At 45.3% G+C, this 16,491-nt stretch overlaps 1 protein-coding gene across 1 annotated transcript; it reads left to right on the top strand.

Moving 5' to 3' along the window:
- Positions 1-1,388: 1,388 nt before the first annotated feature.
- On the top strand, positions 1,389-14,578 carry TRIM31 (tripartite motif containing 31). The gene is given in 8 exon segments (XM_032271862.1): positions 1,389-1,867; positions 2,511-2,622; positions 2,979-2,994; positions 3,400-3,515; positions 5,968-6,019; positions 6,021-6,044; positions 13,211-13,359; positions 14,478-14,578. Coding segments are annotated over 8 exon segments (987 nt in total). The 5' UTR covers positions 1,389-1,450.
- Positions 14,579-16,491: the final 1,913 nt, after the last annotated feature.

Raw genomic sequence — 16,491 nt, 5'->3', positions numbered from 1 at the left:
TTAAATTCTGCCTCTCGGGGCCAGCAGTTTAGGACTATAAGTAAAACAATTTGCAGATGTTAGGTTGTTTTAATTCAACCCTAAAGCAAATAAACAGGCCTGGAGGTATAACATTTCTGAAAGTCCTTGGTTTACAGCAGTTGCTATAATTAGGGGAACCACATAATTCATCGTCCAAACTGGACATTTCTGAAAATGAAAGGAGGTGCTATTAATAATTACACCAGGACAAAGTGAAACCCAGGATGGCTCCAGGCAAAGCAGAATGTATGATCACTCTGGCTATTATTATAAAATCATCCACAAGCCCTGTTTGACCTAAAATTAGATCAGATAAATATTAATGGTGTACTCCTCGCTGGGGACAGACAGCTGATAATGGAGAGAAGGAAGGGAGGGTGGAAGCTAGGCCAAGGGAAGACGTAGGGAGGAAGCATCTTTTTCCTTAAGACAAGAGGCAAGGAGGGAAGGTTAGGACATGAATGTACAGAAGGGAATGTATGTGACACTGGTTGATGTATTCTTAGTCAGAACAGAAGCCATAGGGGAAGGCGAGTCAGGGACCAGAGAAGCACCAAGAAGGAAGAAGAAGCACATATAGACAGAACTGGCAAAGCAAAGAACAGGCATGGAGACACCAGGGCACTGGAGACACGCAGGGAAAAAACTGACGGAGGACAGACTGTTGCAGGTGCTGTGGGGAGGCAGAAGATCACCAGGGGCCAGAGCAAAGTACAAAAACAAAGAACGACTTTTCAGAAAGGAAACTCCTTGCCTCTCCCGCTGAACTAGGCAGTGGTTGGTTGGCCCTGTGACTGGAAATTCTCCAAGGCAGGTGATGATAACCTCCACATTTTCACAAAATTCTGTGAGGAACCAAAGTACCTAAGGTAGAGAATTGCCCTTCTCTTCCTTTCCAGATGCTGTACCCAGGCTTGAACTTTGCATACAAGATGCCCAAAGCATTGTGGTGAACTAGCTGTGACTTTTCGGCAGGCGTCCCCACCCACCCCTCCACTCCCTACGCAGAGCTGATGAAAATCCCCTGTGAGTGGTGTTTGGTGCCCCCATCATTCTGATCTTAGCCACCATACAAACATATCTTTAGTTCAAAGTCCAGGACAACTTATCCCACTTTATAAGCAGCCTATTACACATTCAAAACATCCATTTGCTCTCAAGAGATAGCAAGGTAGGATTGCCCACCTGTTTTCCTCTCTATAATGTTTTCTAGATCTAAATTTTACCCTTTTCTATCATTCTTTTGTTTTTTTTTTCTCCCTCTTCTTTTCCTCTCTCCCTGCTCTTCTAACTAATTGGCAGAATCTCTGACCTCCACCTTTTCTGACTCCCTTCTCCCTTCCTAGAAGCGGTGTCCACAGTGGATTCCTGGGCTCCTACAGACTTGACACAGCTTCCTACAGTCTTGCAACAGCCCTGCTGCTCTGTCATGGCCCATGGGCAGTTCGTGAACAAACTGCAAGAGGAAGTGATCTGTCCCATCTGCCTGGACGTTCTGGAAAAACCTGTCACCATCAACTGTGGGCACAATTTCTGCCTCAAATGCATCACTCAGAGTGGGGAAGCATCATGCGAATTTTTCAAATGTCCTCTCTGCAAAACTTCTGTAAGGAAGAATACAATGATGTCCAACTGACTGTTGGTGAATCTGGTGGAGAAAATCCAAGCTCTAGGTGCCTCTGAGGTGCAGTCCGAAAGGAAAATGCCTACATGCCCGAGGCACGAGGAGATGTTCCATTATTTCTGTAAGGATGATGGGAAGTTCCTCTGTTTTGTGTGTCGTGAATCCAAGGATCACAAATCTCATAATGCCAGCTTGATCAATGAAGCTGCCCAGAATTATCAGGTAGACGTTTGAGGTTTTATTGCCTGCTCCCCTATCAGCCCAGGCATTCAGTGAGGCCCTGGAAACTGCCACCTTCCCACTGTGGGTTTGCACCCCATTGCCCCCACCCCTTGGGCTTGAGTGGGCAGCTTGCAGTCAGGCACAGTGGGTTCGAAGAGCTGAGTCTGCAGAACTGCTGACTGTTTAAATCAAGGCTCAAGGCAGAATGGAAAGGATATGAAAATCTGACTCGGACGGTTTGGGCTTAAGTTAAGTCTCCTGAGTTTGCTGTGCAACCTGCAAGAATCACTTTACCTCTCTGAGCCTCAGGTATCTCACCTTTCAAATGGCAGAAACAAAACATCTCTCTTAAAGTTGTTGGTAGGACAGATGAAGGGAAGTCGGTAGGAGTTCCTTGATAATCCCAAAGCACCATCCATAGTCTCAGTCATAAAAAAACATGTTCTGTTCGTTTAGGTCACTTAGGCTCCAGATTTCTTCCTTCCCAGCAACCCCTTTCCCCCAGTTTGAGAAAGGTGGGTCCTTAATAATTACACAAGGACTCACTTGGAGAGTGTCACGTGCTCTCCTAAGAGACCAGGAGGACTTTACGAGACCCAGAAATCACCAGGCACAGCCTGTGCGAACGGCCCTCTCTCCGCAGGGGCAGAGTCAAGCGCAGACCGAAGTCTTACAGCAAAAGGAGGAGACGGTACAAGCGAAGGCACAAGGCGAACAGAGCATCCGTGTCTTCAGGATAAGAAAAACTCCATCCTGTGATCTCCGGAAGCAGAGACATCTCTGCCAAAGCTCCTGGAATCCCTGATTACACTGACCCCTCAAAAAGACCCAGTGATAACAAAAGACATTTAGGCTGCAGCAGGGGAAGGCTAGGCCAACCATATTAGCAGGTGGTTGGTTGTTAAAGAAACCAACTGTTTTCTCAGGCTTCCTGCTTCTTCAACACAGATTCTCCTATTTCCTGAATGCCCCCTTGCTCAACTGAATAGCTCCTGGGACCCCTACTCTGTCTCCCTGAACCCATTTTTTCCTCTCCTCTCTGTCTCCATCTCTCACCTTCATTTCCATATATCTCCCTATGTCCTACCTTATTCCTGCCTCATATCCCTAGCCCTGGCCCTCCCCAGGTCTGTGTTTTTTTTTAGACGGAGTTTTTCTTTTGTTGCCCAGGCTAGAGTACAGTGGCACAATCTCAGCTCACTGCAACCTCCGTCTCTTGAGTTCAAGTGATTCTCCTGCCTCAACCTCCCAAGTAGCTGAGACTACAGGCACTTGCCACCAAGCCTGAATAATTTTTGTATCTTTAGTAGAGATGAGGTTTTACCATGTTGGCCAAGCTAGTCTCGAACTCCTGACCTCAAGTGATCCACCCGCCTCAGCCTCCCAAAGTGCTGGGATTACAGGCGTGAGCTGCTGCTCCTGGTCCTACCCTAGGTCTTCATCCCCTCATTTCTCAGCCCCACATCTCAGATCCTCCTTCTCCCAGACCTCATCCCCTGATCTCACCACTGAGCTCAGCCACATCTTCCTAGGAGTGAAGGATTTCAGTTTCTCAAGCCAACCCCTGTTCCTTTGGAGCTGGAGAGAAAACTCAGTGAAGCAAAATCAAGATACGACTCCATCACAGAGAGCCTGAAACAATGAAAAGGTAAGGAAGAGGCTGCACTTCCTCCATTCATCTACTTCTAGGAGATTCTCTCCCTGCTCACTCCATTGAAACAGAACTGACTCATACATGTCAATAATCCCTGGGCCCTTCTAATGCCAGGCTCCTGGCTGAGCACTTTCCATGCCTCAGTATGTCTCCTCCCAGGCATTTCTTATATTCTGTCTTCAAGATATGTTACTTATCTGCCTCCCTGACCACTGTGAGAGCCGTAAAGAGGGCCTGGACCTGTTCCACATGTGGATGCCTGGCCTAGAGCAGTGTCTGTTGGGAAGTTGGTGCTGAGTTGTCTGGTGGGCCAGAGGTGGCCCTCAGGCAAGGACTGTGATCTCTGGCTTTTACTTCTCTGGTGCACACTGGTGTCTTCTCCTGACTATAGAGGAAGAGAAAATAAATTTAAAATCAGTGACATTTTGCGGAAATCCCTCTTCCAGCCTTACAGGGAGACAGAAATCAGCAGAACAGTAGTGGATGACTTGGATTTTAGATGTTCGGCCAGATATTTTTAAGAAACCTGTCTGTGTTTGCAACTAGGAAGAAGGGTTGGTATTTGTAAGGACTCCCTTTACTCTGACGGCTGTGTTGGTCTAAGCCTGGAATAAAGACAGCTAGATGGAATGTTCTGAAATTATCACCAGGAGTTCCACGCTCTCTCCTCTGCCCCGACACCTGACCTCCATATACAAACACTTCCCCTTGGGACTCTGGAAAAGGAGGACCAGGGCAATGCCCCAAGATCTTCACCCATTTAGCCAGGCATCCCCACTTGGCAGACATAAACAGATTCTTAATTTTGTGGTCTGAGTTTTTCTTCTGTCCACTAATGCTCTGCTTTGCCCAGCTCCTCCTATCCCGCTGGGCATGATCTCAACCAATCCAGTACCTTTATAGTCTCTTCAGGTAGAGAATAGTTTGGTTCTAGTTTGGGATTTCAATAAAGCGGACCAGCCCTTTCCCATCTGGTTTGGAGTGGGGGAGATCAGTGTGGTCTGCTGGGCATCTCCCTTTTCTCTCCCTCTTTTACAGACACAAACTCACACACACAGAGTCCCCCAACTCCCACATGGCCCTATTTCCTTCTTTTATTTTATTTTTACCCCAAAGAAGAAGGCACAATGATCACCTGGCCCTATTTAAGCCCAATACAGAAGGTGGTAGGGAATCTGTGTATACCATAGGTCTGATCTCCACAGTTCTTATTATGAGGGTTGGTTCTTCCTGCTCAAGGTGACTGAGTCTGGAGCCCATAGATGGAGATGGGCGTGGCTGGGCCCCGAAGTGTCCAAAGGGCCTTGTACGTGAAGTGCTCCCTGGCAATGTTTCCTCTGCTCTAGATTTGCAGATCCCTCCTAAGAGGGCCACCAAGTCTGGCCCAAGCAGTCCTCATGACTGGGCTGATGGCTCTCAGGGAAGCTGCCCATGCTTGTTCCACTACCTAGCCCCAGGCTGTCCTGTGCCCTCTTGGGGCTGCAGGACACTGGAGGAAGGGTGCTGGGGCCAGAAGTAGCTCCCCATCTAGGGGCTCTGCCGTATAGCACTTCACTCAGTCCAGCACCCCTACAGGAAATCTAGGCCAGGAATGGGCCATTGTCCCCAACTTCTGGGCTCATCCTCTACCTGCAAAAGGAGTCTCTTATGCCCTACCCCTGTTTCTGGTAGAGGTGAACTGGGAGATGAGGGCACTCAGCCTCCCCTTTCAGGAGGTCTGTCTTGGTTCCCCCTCTCAAGCCCTGTTTCATGGGGAAGAAGGCAGGACTGCCATCCAGGATTTAGGAGAGTCGGGTGCTCCTTTTACGCCACCTGGCTCCTGGGCGGCTTTTCCCACAGTAGGCCTTCTTCTGAAGCTAGAGAGTGAAGCCTCAGAGCATTCTGTCCCGAGCACCTACCTTCGTCAGGTAGTGAGAAAGGGGCCAGCTCTGAACTGTCCAATTTGGTAGCTGCTAGCCACCCGGGCCGACGGGCATTTGAAAGGTAGCTAGTCCAAATTCAAACGTGCTATATGTGAAGAATCATTAATTTCACAAGATTGAGTCTAAAAAGAGACAAAAAAATATAGCAATAATTTTTATAATACATGTTGAAATGACATTATTTTGAGACTATTGAGTTAAATGAAATATATAAAATTAATTTTACTAGTTTCCTTCTACTTTTTAAATGTGACTGCTGAAATATTTAAAATTATGTAGGCACCTCACATTTGTGACTCAGATTATATTCATACTGGACAGTGCCGGGCTAGGCAGCCACCACAGGAAAGCAGAAAAGGCATCTTCAAGGGTTTCATACCTTCCTCGTCTGCTAAGAATATGAGAGATAAATGCAGCTCCCACTTCTCCCAGGCATTTCAAATCAGTGCCTTGCTGTGTGATACGGAGTCCTTCACTCAACCCCTCTGGACTCTTATCATTTCATCCCATTCTTTATTCCCCAGATCACCTGCAGGCTGATAGGAAAAGAGATGAAAACGGATTCTTCAAAAGCATGAAAAAACGACATGAAGAGCTGTAAGTGAGAAATGATGGTTGATTGCTCCTGCCATTTGGGGAAAGTGAGAAAAGGGGAAGAATTGTGTCTCTATGATTACATGAAGGCCAGATGTAAGTGAATGCCCATTCCTCAGCCAATTGAGAGAACAGGCAGATGGTTGTTTTATTATTTTAAACTTAGGCAACCCGCAAAACAGTGACTAATCCCAAACTTTAAAGTATTTAGAAGTAGTAGAAAATTATAAATTTATTTCTTCACTCCTAGAGACAGAGAAGAAAAAGCGGGACAAGAAGGAGGCAGCTCCACCTCTGCAGTATTCGCCCCCACAGGGCACCAGGTTTCTGGACAAACTCCTCTGGGCAGAACAGTTACATCAAGGCCACCAAATTGCCACTCCTCAGCCTCATCCCACTGCTGGTCTTGGGCCTTCTCTGCTGGGAAAGTCGCTCTTCCAGAATGTCTCCCGGCCCTCCTTTTCTGTTTTTGTTTTTACATTTTCATAGACTATTTTTTAGAGCAGTTTTAGGGTCACAGTGCAAGTACAGAGATATTTCTGTTTACCCCCTGCCCCCACACATGCCTGGTCCCCATTATCATAAACATCTCCCACCAGAGAGGTACATTTCTTTTAATTGATGAACCTATATTGATTGACACATTATTATCACCCAGAGTCCATAGCATACATTAGGGTTCACTCCTGCTGTTGTACATTCTATGGGTTTGCACAAATATAGTATCATACAGAGTAGTTTAACTACTCTAAAAATTATCTGAATTTTTTTCTTTTTTCTTTCTTTTTCTTTCTTTCTTTCTTTCTTTTTTTTTTTTTTTTCCTTAGAGACAAAGTCTCACCATGTTGTCCAGTCTGTCTGGTCTTGAACTCCTGGTCCCAAGCAATACTGCCTCCTCTGCCTCCAAAAGTGCTGGGATTACACATTTCATCCACCACACCAAAACCCACGTTTTTTTCTTCCAAATTTTATTCTAAGTTTCCAGCTTTCCTTCATGAATAATCTTGTCATGAGTAAGTTTCTTCTCTCAAAGCTGACCCATTTTTTTCTTTTTCTATTTTTTCTTCTGTTTCTTTAAAGCCGACCCATTTTTTATAAAGTACAACCAAAATAAAGCAGTCTACTTGCAAATCCAAATTTCAGTGGCAGGGCCAGGTGTGGTGGCTCACGCCTATAATCCCAGCACTTTGGGAAGCCAAGGTGGGCGGCTCACTTAGGTCAGGAGTTCCAGAGCAGCCTGACCAACATGGTGAAACCCCATCCATACTAAAAATACAAAAATTAGCTAGGTGTGATGGCATACATACCCCTGTAATCCCACCTACTTGGGTGGCTAAGACATGAGAATCGCTTGAACCCAGGAGGCAGAGGTTGCAGTGAGCTGAAATTGCACCATTGCACTACAGCCTGGGCAACAGAGTGAGACTCTGTCTCACAAAAGAAAAAAAAAGTGGCAAGTGTTTACGCAAATAATAACAAATCTCTTTACAATATGAGACTCATAAAACCTCAAGAGTTTTTAAAAAACAGACTCAGACCTTTCTTTTTTTTTAATTACACTTTAAGTTCTGAGATACGTATGCAGAAAGTGCAGGTTTGTTACATAGGTGTACACGTGCCATGCTGGTTTGCTGCACCCATCAAACTGTCATCTACATTAGGCATTTCTCCTAATGCTATCCCTTGCCTACCTCCACACCCCACAACATGCCCCAGTGTGTGATGTTCCCCTCCCTGTGTCCATGTGTTCTCATTGTTTAACTCCCACTTATGAGTGATAACATACAGTGTTTGGTTTCTGTTCTTGTGTTAGTGTGCTGAGAATGATGGTTTCTAGTTTCATCCATGTTCCTGTAAAGGACATGAACTCATCCTTTTTAAAGGCTGCATAGTATTCCATGGTATGTATATGCCACATTTTCTTTATCTAGTCTATCATTGCTGAGTATTTGGTTTGGTTCCAAGTCTTTGCTATTGCGAACAGTGGTGCAATAAACATACGTATACATGCGTCTTTATAGTAGAATGATTTATAATCCTTTGGGTATATTCTCAGTAATGGTATTGCTGGGTCAAATGGTATTTCTGGTTGTAGATTCTTGATGAATTACCACAGTCTTCCACAATGGTTGAACTAATTTACACTCCCATCAATAGTGTAAAAGTGGTCCTATTTCTCTACCTCCTCTCCAGCATCTGTTGTTTCCTGACTTTTTAATGATCAAAATTCTAACTGGGGTGAGATGGTGTCTCATTGTGGTTTTGATTTGCATTTCTCCCATGACCAGTGATGATGATCTATTTTTCATATGTTTGTTGGCTGCATAAATGTCTTCTTTTGAGAAGTGTCTGTTCATATCCGTTGCCTACTTTTTGATGGGATTTTTTTTTCTTATAAATTTGTTTAAGTTCTTCATAGGTTTCTGAATATTAGCCTTTTGTCAGATGGATATATTGCAAATATTTTCTCCCATTCTGTAGGTTGCGTGTTCATTTTGTTGATAGTTTCTTTTGCTGTGCAGAAGCTCTTTAGTTTAATTAGATCCCATTTGTCAATTTTGACTTTTGTTGCCATTGCTTTTGGTGTTTTAGTCATGAAGTCTTTGCCCATGCCTATGTCCTGAATGGTATTGCCTAGGTTTTCTTCTAGAGTTTTTATGGTTTTAGGTCTTACATTTAAGATTCTAATCCATATTGAGTTAATTTTTGTATAAGGTGTAAGGAAAAGATCCAGTTTCAGTTTTCTGCATATGGCTAGCCAGTTTTCCCAACACCATTTATTAAATAGAGAATCCTTTCCCCATTGCTTGTTTTTGTGTTTTTGCCAGGTTTGTCAAAGATCAGATGGTTGCAGATGTGTGGCATGAGATATATATATATCTGTTTTGGTAACAATACCATGCTGTTTTGGTTACTATAGTCTTATAGTGTAATCTGAAGATAGGTAGCATGATGTGTCCAGCTTTGTATTTGTTGCTTAGGATTATCTTGGCTGTGTGGGCTCTTTTTTGGTTCCATATGAAATTTAAAGTAGTTTCTTTCCAATTCTGTGAAGAAAGTCAATAGTAGCTTGATGGGGATAGCATTGAATCTACAAATTATTTTGGGCAGTATGGCCGTTTTCATGATATTGATCTGATTTTTGCATATTGATTTTGTATCCTGAGACTTTGCTGAAGTGGCTTATCAGCTTAAGGAGATTTGGGGCTGAGACGATGGGGTTTTCTAAATATACAATTATGCCATCTGCAAACAGAGACAATTTGACTTCCTCTCTGTTTATTTAAATACCCTTTATTTCCTTCTCTTGCCTGATTGCCCTGGCCAGAATTGTAGGGTCCAACCCTACAGAGTCCTGTAAGCCCCTCTCTACTGGTGTGGGAATAAAGACACAAGACACTGAGATCAAGAGAAAGAGAGCTTGGGCCCAGGGGTCCACTGCCAACCAAAGCATGGAGTCTGGCAGTGGCCCCGAGTGCCTACACACTCTGATTTTTATTTAGTACAAAGCAGAGGGCAGGGTAGGTAGGGCAAGGCGTTAGTGTTCAGTGATAGGGTCAAGTACATCATGTGTCATATAGGTAGAGGCTCAGGACTTTCAAGTAGTCAAGAGGAGAGAAGGAGTACAATGTGTCAGCACTTTCCCATATTTGTCAAGAAAGAAAAAAGACATTAAGATTTATGTTACTTTTACTGATTCTATCTAAGAAAAAGAAGGACCAGGTGCAGAAGTGGAACATGAAAATGGACATGGAACGTGACCACTGAAGCACAGCATCACATAGAGACAATTAAGCCCCTGGACGTCTGTGGGCCTACCTGACAGCCGTCCAGCCCACTGCAAGAGCTTGGGGGAGCAGAGTTTTCTCCTAGCTTCTCCGAGGAAGGAGACATCTCCGATGTTTCCTTTATCATTTTTTATTGTGTCTATTCGATTCTTCTCTCTTTTCTTTTTTATTAGTCTGGCTAGTGGTCTATCTATTTTTTTGATCTTTTCAAAAAAACAGCTCCTGGATTCATTGATTTTTTTTTGAAGGGTTTTTTTGTGCCTCTATCTCCTTCAGTTCTGCCCTGATCTTAGTTATTTCTTGTCTTCTGCTAGCTTTTGAATTTGTTTGCTCTTGCTTCTCTAGTTCTTTTAATTGTGATGTTAGGGTGTTAATTTTAGATTTTTCTTGCTTTCTTTTGTGGGCATTTATTGCTATAAATTTCTTGCTACACACTGATTTAGCTGTGTCCCAGAGATTCCAGTACCTTGTGTCTTTGTTCTCATTGGTTCAAAGAACGTATTTATTTCTGCCTTATTTCATTATTTACCCAGTAGTCATTCAGGAGCAGGTTGTTCAGTTTCCATGTAGTTAAGCAGTTTTGAGTGAGTTTCTTAATCCTGAGTTCTAATTTGATTTCATTGTGATCTGAGAGACTGTTTGTTATGATTTCTGTTCTTTTGCATTTGCTGAGGAGTGTTTTACTTCCAATTATGTGGTAAATTTTAGAATAAGTATCATGTGGTGCTGAGAAGAATGTATATTCTGTTGATTTGTGGTGGAGCATTCTGCAGATGTCTGTTGGTTCTGCTTGGTCCATAGCAGAGTTCGAGTCCTGAATATCGTTGTAAATTTTCTGTATTGTTGATCTGTCTGATATTGACAGTGGGGTGTTAAAATCTCCCACTATTATTGTGTGGGCATCTAAGTCTCTTCATAGGTCTCTAAGAACTTGCTTCATGAATCTGGGTGTTCCTGTATTGGGTGCATATATATTTAGGATAGTTAGCTCTTCTCGTTGCATTGATCCCTTTACCATTATGTAATGCCGTTTGTGTTTTTTGATCTTTGTTGGTTTAAAGTTTGTTTTATCAGAGACTAGTATTGCAGCCCCTGCTTTTTTTTTTCTTTCCATTTGCTTGGTAAATATTCCTCCGTCTCTTTATTTTGAGCCTATGTATGTCTTTGCATGTGAGATGGGTCTCCTGAATAGAGCACACCTATGACTCTATCCAATTTGTCAGTCTCTGTCTTTTAATTGGGGCATTTAGCCCATTTATATTTAAGGTTTATATTGTTATGTGTGAATTTGATCCTGTCATTATGATGCTAGCTGTTACATTGCCCATTAGTTGATGCAGTTTCTTCATAGTGTTGATGGTGTTTACAATTTGGTATGTTTTTGCAGTGTCTGGCTGGTTTTTCATTTCCATGCTTAGTATTTCCTTTAGGAGCTCTTATAAGTCAGGCCTGGTGGTGACAAAATCTCTTAGCATTTGCTTGCCTGTAAAGGATTTTATTTCTCCTTCACTTATGAAGCTTAGTTTGGCTGGATATAAAATTCTGGGTTGAAAATTCTTTTCTTTAAGCATGTTGAATATTGGTCCCCACTGTATTCTGGCTTGTAGGGTTTCTGCAGAGAGATTCACTGTTAGTCTGATGGGCTTCCCTTTGTGGGTAACCTGACCTTTCTCTCTGGCTGCCCTTAACATTTTTTCCTTCATTTCAACCTTGGTGAATCTGACAATTATGTGTCTTGGGGTTGCTCTTCTCAAGGAATATATTTGTGGTGTTCTCTGTATTTCCTGAATTTGAATGTTGGCCCATCTTGCTAGTTTGGGGAAATTTTCCTGCATAATATCCTGAAGAGTGTTTTCTGACTGAGTTCCATTCTCCCCGTTACTTTCAGGTACACCAATCAGACGTAGGTTTGGTCTTTTCACATAGTCTCATATTTCTTGGAGGCTTTGTTTATTTCTTTTTATTCTTTTTTTTCTAATCTTGTCTTCATGCTTTATTTGATTAAATTGATCTTCAATCTCTGATATCCTTTCTTCCACTTGATTGATTCGGCTATTGATATTTGTGTATGCTTCACGAAGTTCTCATGATGTGTTTTTCAGCTCCATCAGGTCATTTATGTTCTTCTCTAAACTAATTATTCTAGTCAGCAATTCCTCTGACCTTTTTTCAAGGTTCTTTGCTTCCTTGCATTGGATTAGAACATGCTTCTTTAGCTTGGAGGAGTTTGTTATTACCCACCTTCTCAAGCCTACTTTTGTCAATTTGTTAGACTCATTCTCCATCCAGTTTTGTTTCCTTGCTGGCGAGGGTCGCAATCCTGTGGAGGAGAAGAGGCGTTCTGGTTTTGGGAATTTTCAAGCTTTTTGCACTGGCTTTTCCTCATCTTCATGGATTTATCTACCTTTGGTCTTTGATTTTGGTGACCTTCAGATGGGGTTTCTGTGTGGACATCTTTTTGTTGATGTTGATGCTATTCCTCTCTGTTTGTTAGTTTTTCTTCCAACAGTCTTGCCTCTCTGCTGCAGGTCGGCTGAAGTTTGCTGGGGGTCCATTCCAGGGTCTGTTAGCCTTGATATCACTAGTGGTGGCTGCAGAACAGCAGAGATTGCTGCCCGTTCTTTCCTCTGGAAGCTTTGTCCCAGAGGGGCATCCGCCAGATGCCAGCTGGAGCTCTTCTGTATGAGGTGTTTGTTGACCCCTGTGGGAGATGTCTCCCAGTCAGGAGGCAGGGGGGTTAGGGACCCACTTAAGGAGGCAGTCTGTCTCCTGTGCTGGGAGATCTGCTGCTCTCCTCAGAGTGGGCAGGCAGGAGCATTTAAGTCTGCTGAAACTGTGCCCATGGCCATCCCTTCCCCCAGGTGCTCTGTCCCAGGGATCTACTGTACTAGACCATTTGGCTCCCTGGCTTCAGCCTCCTTTCCAGGGGAGTGAATGGTTCTGTCTCGCTGGCGTTCCAGGCACCACTGGGATATGAAAAAAACTCCTGTAGCTAGCTTGGTGTCTGCCCAAACGGTTGCCCAGTTTTGTGCTTGAAACCCAGGGCCCTAGTGGTGTAGGCACCCAAGGGAATCTCCTGGTCTGCAGGTTGTGAAGACTGTGGGAAGTGCATAGTGTCTGGGCCTGTGTGCACCATTCCTCATGACACAGTCCCTTATGGCTCCCTTTGGCTAGGGGAGGGAGTTCCCTGACCCCTTGCACTTCTGGGGTGAGGCAACACCCCACCCTGCTTTGGCTCACCTATCATGGGCTGCATCCACTGTCTAACGAGTCCCAGTGAGATGAGCTGTGTAACTTAGTTGGAAATGCAGAAATTACCTGCCTTCAGCATTGATCTCGCTGGGACCTGCAGCCTGGAGCTGTTCCTCCTCCACCACCTTGCAAGCCACCCGGGGGCCTCTTATGCTGAGGTATCTGATTGCAGAGCCAGCTGTCAGAACACGAAGAGATTTGACACTGAGGCTGTCCAAGGAGCTCCCTGTGGCACGGAGTGGCTGACAGCGATCCTGGCCTGTTTTGTGAAGTTCCTTCAAGGCAAGCCAGCTCAGAGAGCACCGGGAGCCGTGGTGCTGTTCAGACTTAGGAGCATAGAATGGCACTGAGTGGGTTCCTGACTGAGTGGAATTGGGTGGAAGGAGCGGAGAAGGGGCAGCGCTCGGGCTACTGGGGATGGGGGGTGATGGTGGTGAAGAGAGCTGGAGAAGGAATCGAGTTCTTGAGCAAAAGGAGGAACACAACTTTCAGCCATCCCGCCCCACGCTTGTGTTCTTATCGCTTTGGCTGTGGTGCCGCCTAGTGGAGAAAAGGAGCCCCTGCAGCGGCCCGCGCACTCTAATCAGCTGTTTATGGAGGGCACCAGTTCAGCCAGGCGTGAAGTCCAGAGACGAGCATCTGCGACCTGGGTCACAGTCCGTCAAACCCATGAGCACGACCACTCTCACTCTTCCTTACATTCCCACATTCTCCAGCTCTCTCAACCCCTCACATCAGCAAGGGAAATTAATTAATGAGATTGGATAAATCAGTAGATAGAATGAGGTCCCCCGTTCTGAAATATTTAGCAGAAACTGGAACCACCATGCAAGCCTCTGTAAGGGGTGGATGGAGACACTTCTAGCTTTAATAAACTGTGATTGAACGTGGGATCCTAGAAGTGTGTGTGTGTGTGTGTGTGTGTGTGTGTGTGGTGACTGTTCCTCCTTTTGCATTCCAACACGTCACTCATCCCTGTGTTTGAGGAACTCCATTTTAGAAAATTACTGGAGCTCAGAAAGTCTGAGCCTCAACACCACTTATACTAGATGCAATTCTTAGATATTGGGAATTAGGGACCAGGGGAAATGGGCAAGGAAGAGATGGTCTCATCTTTGGGCGTTGAAATGATCTCTACCACCAATGGGGAACTTCTCTCTGCATCCACAGAACAACACGTTGTGAAATTTAGGGATTAACTTTGAGAAGGAGGAGGCAGGGTTGGGCCTAAGGCTTTTCTGGAGACCACAAAGGCTGTGACTGGGAAGAGAAAGCCTCTCTGGCTGCATGGAGCGGAGCTGGGAGTGGGACAGGGGTGTCAGTGGGAGGTAGGGGTTTGGACAACTGGATCCGGGTTGTCAAGAGCGGTTGACCACTTCTTTCTCCTCATCTTCTCACAGCCCCTGTAACACCGGATGTAGCCTCAGCCCACTCAGGCTTCATCCTTTCCCAGGATTTAAAGACAGTGACACTGGACCTGGAATCCCAGGGTGGTTTGTAGAAGCCGGGCTACCGCAGACTCTTGTGCCAGTTCAACTCTGTGGAAAGAAAGTTGCCCAGGTGCCACAGCAAGAGACAAGGCACAATCTATCCCAACATAATAAATAACTGATTTCTTAGTTATAGCAATGATACCGAATATTTTTACTGATTACTTATAGCAATGATATATTTGCTGATTACCTAGTTATAGTAAAGACACCAGATAGATATTAGATTCAATCACATAATCAATTATATAATCAATCTTATTACATCATTATTCTCTATTAATCTTTGCTTTAGTGCAGGAACATTTTAGTCTTATAGACATAATCGGGTGACATATAATTAGGAACTGAAGGGACATTGTGAGACGCGATCAGGAGGTGAGAGTAAATGCCTTGCGGTAGCACCAGCGCTTGGGAAGGCGCCCGTTACTTAGCAGGCAGGCCTTGCGGTAGGTAACCCCAGCGTCTGGGAAGGCACGAGTTACTTAGCAGGCTGTGAGGGGGAGTTTCCCTTTCACTGGGGAGTTCAGAGAAAACTCTGCTCTGCCGGCTCTTGACGAAGGTCTGACCCTAGCTGGGCCGGCCCACAGACATCCAGGGGTTTAAACACCTCTCCACTGATGGTCACCATCCTTGTCCACTTTCATGTTCCACTTTCCCACCGATGATCCCTTGTAAATTCTTAGAAGCTGTGAGAAGTAAGAATAGAAGAATCCTAAAAGGCCTTTGATCTCTCTGACAAGTGCATAGAAAGATTCTGACGTATGTGCCTCCCCTCCTTGCAGCAGCTACCTGAGAGGGAGGGGCCCTCTGTACTGTACCCACCTGACCCTCTGTACTATACTTACGTGACCCCCCCATATTGTAAGAATGTGATTTGCTTGACCCCTACCAATCATGTCAGATGAGTTATTCTCCCGCCCTGCCCCCCTGCCTTGTATACAATAAATATCAGTGCGTCCAGGCATTGGGGCCACTGCTGGACTCCGCCCCGTGGTAGCAGTGGTCCCCAGGGCCCAGCTGAATTCTGCTCTTATCTCTGTGTCTTGTGTCTTTCTTGTCTACAATCTATCGTCTCCCTACACAGAAGAACACCCGCTAGACCCTGCGGGGCTAGACCCAGCACCTCTGGGTGCTGGGCTCGCCAGGGGGCTTTCCTCAGGCAGCTGCGCCTGGGAGGCGGAGCTCCAAGGTTCCGGGGCGGGGCCTACATGCTGCGCGTGGCCTCGGAGCTGGTTCCCAGGCGGGGCTTTCCGGAGGTGGAGCCTTTGCTGCACATCACCTGCTCCCAGTGCCAGGCGCTCACTGAAGGATCTCCAGTTCTGCCTAAACAAACTGGGCCTCGGAGTGGATTACGGTGGAGAGGTAGTCCTCTGCGACGCCCCCTCGAGCACCCACATCTACACTTTCCATGCCTCCTTCCCGGGGCAGATCTTCCCCTTTTTCCAGCTTCTGTTTTCTGGCACCCAGATCACCCTGGGTCCCTAGAGTTTTTCTTTGCCTTCCTTTGCATCTACTCCTCACTCGCGTCTCGCCCCCACCACCTCATTTTGGGATGTGCTGCAGCTGGAAGGGTTGAAGCTAGGCTACCAGCAGTCCTATGGGAAGGTTGCACCCTTCGGGCTTCCTCCTGATCCAGTCCTGATGTCTGCTTTAAATATTCCTTCTGTCTCACAAGTCTCTTCCTCCCTGCAATATGCCTGGATTGAAAAGGAAGGATCAAATACACTAAAAAGTTATACACAAAGCTGTTCATTGCAGCACAGTTGGTAACAGGATAAAACCGGAAACAAACGTCTATCAACAGGTGGTTGAAAAAGCTGCCAAGTGCAAGCATCTAGCTGCATCCTGGTTAAGACAGACACGGGGGCCTGGACCTCTGACCCTGCTTGTTCCCTCTCTCTTCCTCCACCTTATCTCCTGC

Source organism: Sapajus apella, unplaced genomic scaffold (assembly GCF_009761245.1).
Source record: "Sapajus apella isolate SASKATOON/1434 unplaced genomic scaffold, GSC_monkey_1.0 scaffold252, whole genome shotgun sequence".
In the NCBI taxonomy this organism is placed as follows: domain Eukaryota; kingdom Metazoa; phylum Chordata; class Mammalia; order Primates; family Cebidae; genus Sapajus; species Sapajus apella.
This window is presented reverse-complemented; position numbering and strand designations above follow the sequence as displayed.